Here is a 2,331-nt window from a genome sequence, read left to right as displayed (position 1 = left end):
TATATATATATATATATATATATATATAAAGCTTCTCTTATCCTCGTGCAACTCGACGTTCTTATTTTAAAAATTCTATTTAAATGCTAATTAAAAGACCCATATTATTCAAATAATGACAAATGCAATAAAAAATAATAGTAAATAATAATAAATAATAAATAATAAATAATAAATAATAAAGAATAAATAATAATAACAATAATAATTAAAAATAAAAATAATAATGAGTTGAGCCAGTAAAAAAGCAGAAAAAAAAGGTTATTTCTTTATGCCTTCTTCATGTATCGAGCATACACAGTAGAGAAGACAAAACACCCCAGCAGCAGCACCAACAGCAGCAGCAGCAACTTGCAGCAAAAATTTGTTGGGCTCTGCTCCTTCATAAACTGCCTAAGACGATTATCCAACTCCTGCAGCTCTGTTGCTGCCTGCTCCGTTTGCTGCTGTAAATCCTCTACTCGCTCGCGCTGCAGCTCCGACTGTTCACCTATCGTCACTGCAACTTCCGCTGCAGCAACAATAGCAACAACAGCAACAACAGTAACAGTTGCAGCAGGAGAAGGTGTAGCAACAGCAGCAGCATGAGCAACAGCAGCAGCACTCCACAGGACTGAGCAGTTATCTCAGCAGCAGCACGAATACCAACATGGACAACACAAACAAACTGCAACAGCAGCAACAGCAGCAACAGCAATAGCAACGGCAGCAGCAACACAACAAAACACCGGTCCAATGGACTATCCGTGCAAAGCTATAAAAACACGACAAACAAAACAAGAAAAAACAAACAAAAATGAACAATCAAAACAAATATAGAAAAGGAAAGAAAAAGAAAAAAAAACAAAGGCAACAAGACAAGGGGAAAACAACATTCTTTTTTTTTTTAGTTTTTTATAGAATTTGCAGAGACAAGGCAACAACTGCCGCAGTAGAAAAACAGCAAAAAGAAATCCCCCATTTAAATAAAATGATTTATGTGTAGAAAATATAAACAATTAATAAATTAATTGAAAATAAATACCTTAATTTAAACAAATTCATTACAAACTCAACAGCATATATAGCATCAAGTTATCACCCCCCCCTCCTTATCTACCCTTAATAAATAGGACATTTAAACACTCTTAAAGAGGCTAAGGAGCTACACTAGTTCATCTAAACGAATATAATAAAAGTACAATTGAAATATTTAATTAAATTACCTATTCTATCAATTGATTTCCCTATTTCTTCAACCTTAGCATCGAAAACTTTGTCTCGTTCTGCCCATCTCTTAAGCACCGCCTCGTCTTCTTGTGTTAGTTCATAAGTGCCTCCTGTACCTGCGTTGCTGCTGTTGTTATTGTTGTTGTAATTATAATTGTTTTCTTTGTTTATGTTGTTTGTGCCGCTGCTGCTGCTGTGACTTAACATTAAATCCTTCAAAGGCACCGCCGATTGCTGCTGGCTATCCGAGTCAAAGGCAGCAGGCGCCCCTTTGCTTAGTCGGTGTACAGCTTCAATTTGTCTAGAGAGCGCATAAACAAAGAAATAAAATAACAACAAACATTAAATAAAAGGATCAAAAATGATGGCAACCAATATGCACGAGGGTGAGGGAGCAAGCAGAGCCAGCAATAAAACTAAGAACAACTAGAGAGAACGCGCAAGGTTAAAGAAGCAGAGAGGGCACATTAAAGCCATTAAACCAGCTGAGAAGGGAGAAAATAAGCGAAAAAAAGTAGAAAAAGAGAAAAAAAGAATAAAAAGGATGATTCAAGTATAAAAATAAGTGATGGTCACCTTAGAAGAGTATTAAGTTGCATATGTCTTCTCTCCATTTCTTCTTCTGTTAGTTGTAGCTTTTTACTATTTTTATGTTGTTCAACAAATATTCTTCCGAGTTGTTGAAATTTTTGTTTTAAATAAGCAATATTGTCATTAATGGCGCTGCGTTTGGCAATTGCCTCATAAGTCATCCCTGCAAAGGGCAGGAAACACCAAAAGTTGCTTTTTCTTAGATTACATATTGTAATCATGCCCAGTAACCACCATCAACAGCAACAACAGCAGAAACGCAAGGAAGAGCAGCAGTAGCAGATGCAGTAGCAGATGCAGCAGCAGATGCAGCAGCAGATGCAGCAGCAGATGCGGCTGCTCTCCTGGCATGAGGAGGTACGGGGGGTTATCTAAGCAGTCAGGAGGTTGAAGCACAGCGGGCACTTAAGAAGAATAAGAGAAATGCCGCAAATCTAATAACAGAGGAACAAAAGGGAGGAAGGAAAAATCGAAAAAAAGGAAAAGAAAAAGAACGAGACAAAGAAAGAAAGGCAGATATATTATATATAT

General features: G+C 36.8%; 1 protein-coding gene across 1 annotated transcript; it reads right to left on the bottom strand.

Annotated features, from left to right (window-relative positions):
- Window positions 1-740: 740 nt before the first annotated feature.
- EMWEY_00059280 (hypothetical protein, conserved) lies at window positions 741-1,963 on the bottom strand (the record flags this gene model as incomplete). Its single annotated transcript, XM_013481085.1, has 3 exons — window positions 741-754; window positions 1,206-1,510; window positions 1,786-1,963. Coding segments are annotated over 3 exons (497 nt in total), but the record flags the coding sequence as incomplete, so codon positions are not given.
- Window positions 1,964-2,331: the final 368 nt, after the last annotated feature.

Source organism: Eimeria maxima, genomic scaffold, assembly GCF_000499605.1.
Source record: "Eimeria maxima Weybridge genomic scaffold, Emw_scaff2705, whole genome shotgun sequence".
Classification (NCBI taxonomy): Eukaryota; Apicomplexa; class Conoidasida; order Eucoccidiorida; family Eimeriidae; genus Eimeria; species Eimeria maxima.
The sequence above is the reverse complement of the archived record's forward strand: the minus strand, read 5'-3'. Positions and strand labels throughout refer to the sequence as shown.